At 62.4% G+C, this 946-nt stretch overlaps 1 protein-coding gene across 1 annotated transcript in view; it reads right to left on the bottom strand.

Annotated features, from left to right (window-relative positions):
* The window catches only part of CTSE (cathepsin E), a 4,316-nt gene that overhangs the window by 2,985 nt on the left and 385 nt on the right, over window positions 1–946 (bottom strand). The window contains exon 2 of the mRNA XM_009327349.1: window positions 458–620. Within this exon, the coding sequence (XP_009325624.1) occupies window positions 458–620 (163 nt within the window). The remainder of the gene's footprint in view (window positions 1–457; window positions 621–946) is intronic.

Genomic DNA, 946 nt, shown 5'->3' with positions numbered 1-946 from the left:
CAGTGGCAGGGGATGTGGGGACAGGACCCTCACGCTGCTGGGGAATGGGAAGGGCCTGGGGAACACCCTACACCTCTGGCTCGGGGTCTTTTGTGGTGAGGTCTTCTCTGATGCGTGTGGTGTGTGTTAGCTTTGGAGGAAATCTGTCTCCCCGCCATGTGCCCAAGAGCACTGCAGGCTCGGGGAGTGTGGCAGGCAGGGAGAGGGCTGGCAGCGCCTGCCATGAATGCGGTCCCTTGTCCCCTCTCATCATCACATTCCTGAGAACAAAGGACCAGGCAGGAGCGGGCAGGCAGCGAGCCCTGGCACGCTGGGGCACTGGCTGCAGGCGTGCTCCGTTAGCAGACGTGGGCTTTACGGGAAGCATTTGGGGACCGCTCATGCAAACTAATGTGCTTTTGGGGTGTCTGTGGCACGCTACTGGGACTCAGGACCCCCCAACCCTTGGTGCCGCCACGCTTACGTCCAGGTAGTTGATGAGAGGCTCGTTGGCATCTGTGAAGGCAGTGCAGTCCTCGCTGTACTGGACCATGTCGAGCCTGTGGGCTTTCCAGAAGTGGGAGAGCTGCCCACGGTCCCGCAGCAATTTCCGCAGGGAGCGGTGCCGCACCAGGGTCACCCTGGGGGAGCAAGGGTCCTGGTCACTCGCCCGGGGCCGCGTATGCTGCCGATGTCATGCAGCCCCCTCATCTGCCCTGAGGGTCCCAGTGCCACCGGCATGCAGGTCTAGAGCCTGCTTCCCTGCATCCCCCGCTGCAATGCTTTCTTGCCGAGGCACAGTGAAACGGGGGACTTGATCTGTTTTAGGAGGCAGCAAATCAAGGGCAAAGCTGGCAGGGGAGCCCGCACACCCCAGCACAGGCCTGCTCGCAGCAATGGGTCGGGCAGGAGCTCAGCATGACTGATGGAAAAGGACCCTCAGGCTGGGAGCGGGGACTTCACGCCA

This window comes from Pygoscelis adeliae, unplaced genomic scaffold, assembly GCF_000699105.1.
Source record: "Pygoscelis adeliae isolate BGI_AS28 unplaced genomic scaffold, ASM69910v1 Scaffold197, whole genome shotgun sequence".
Classification (NCBI taxonomy): Eukaryota; Metazoa; Chordata; class Aves; order Sphenisciformes; family Spheniscidae; genus Pygoscelis; species Pygoscelis adeliae.
The sequence above is the reverse complement of the archived record's forward strand: the minus strand, read 5'-3'. Positions and strand labels throughout refer to the sequence as shown.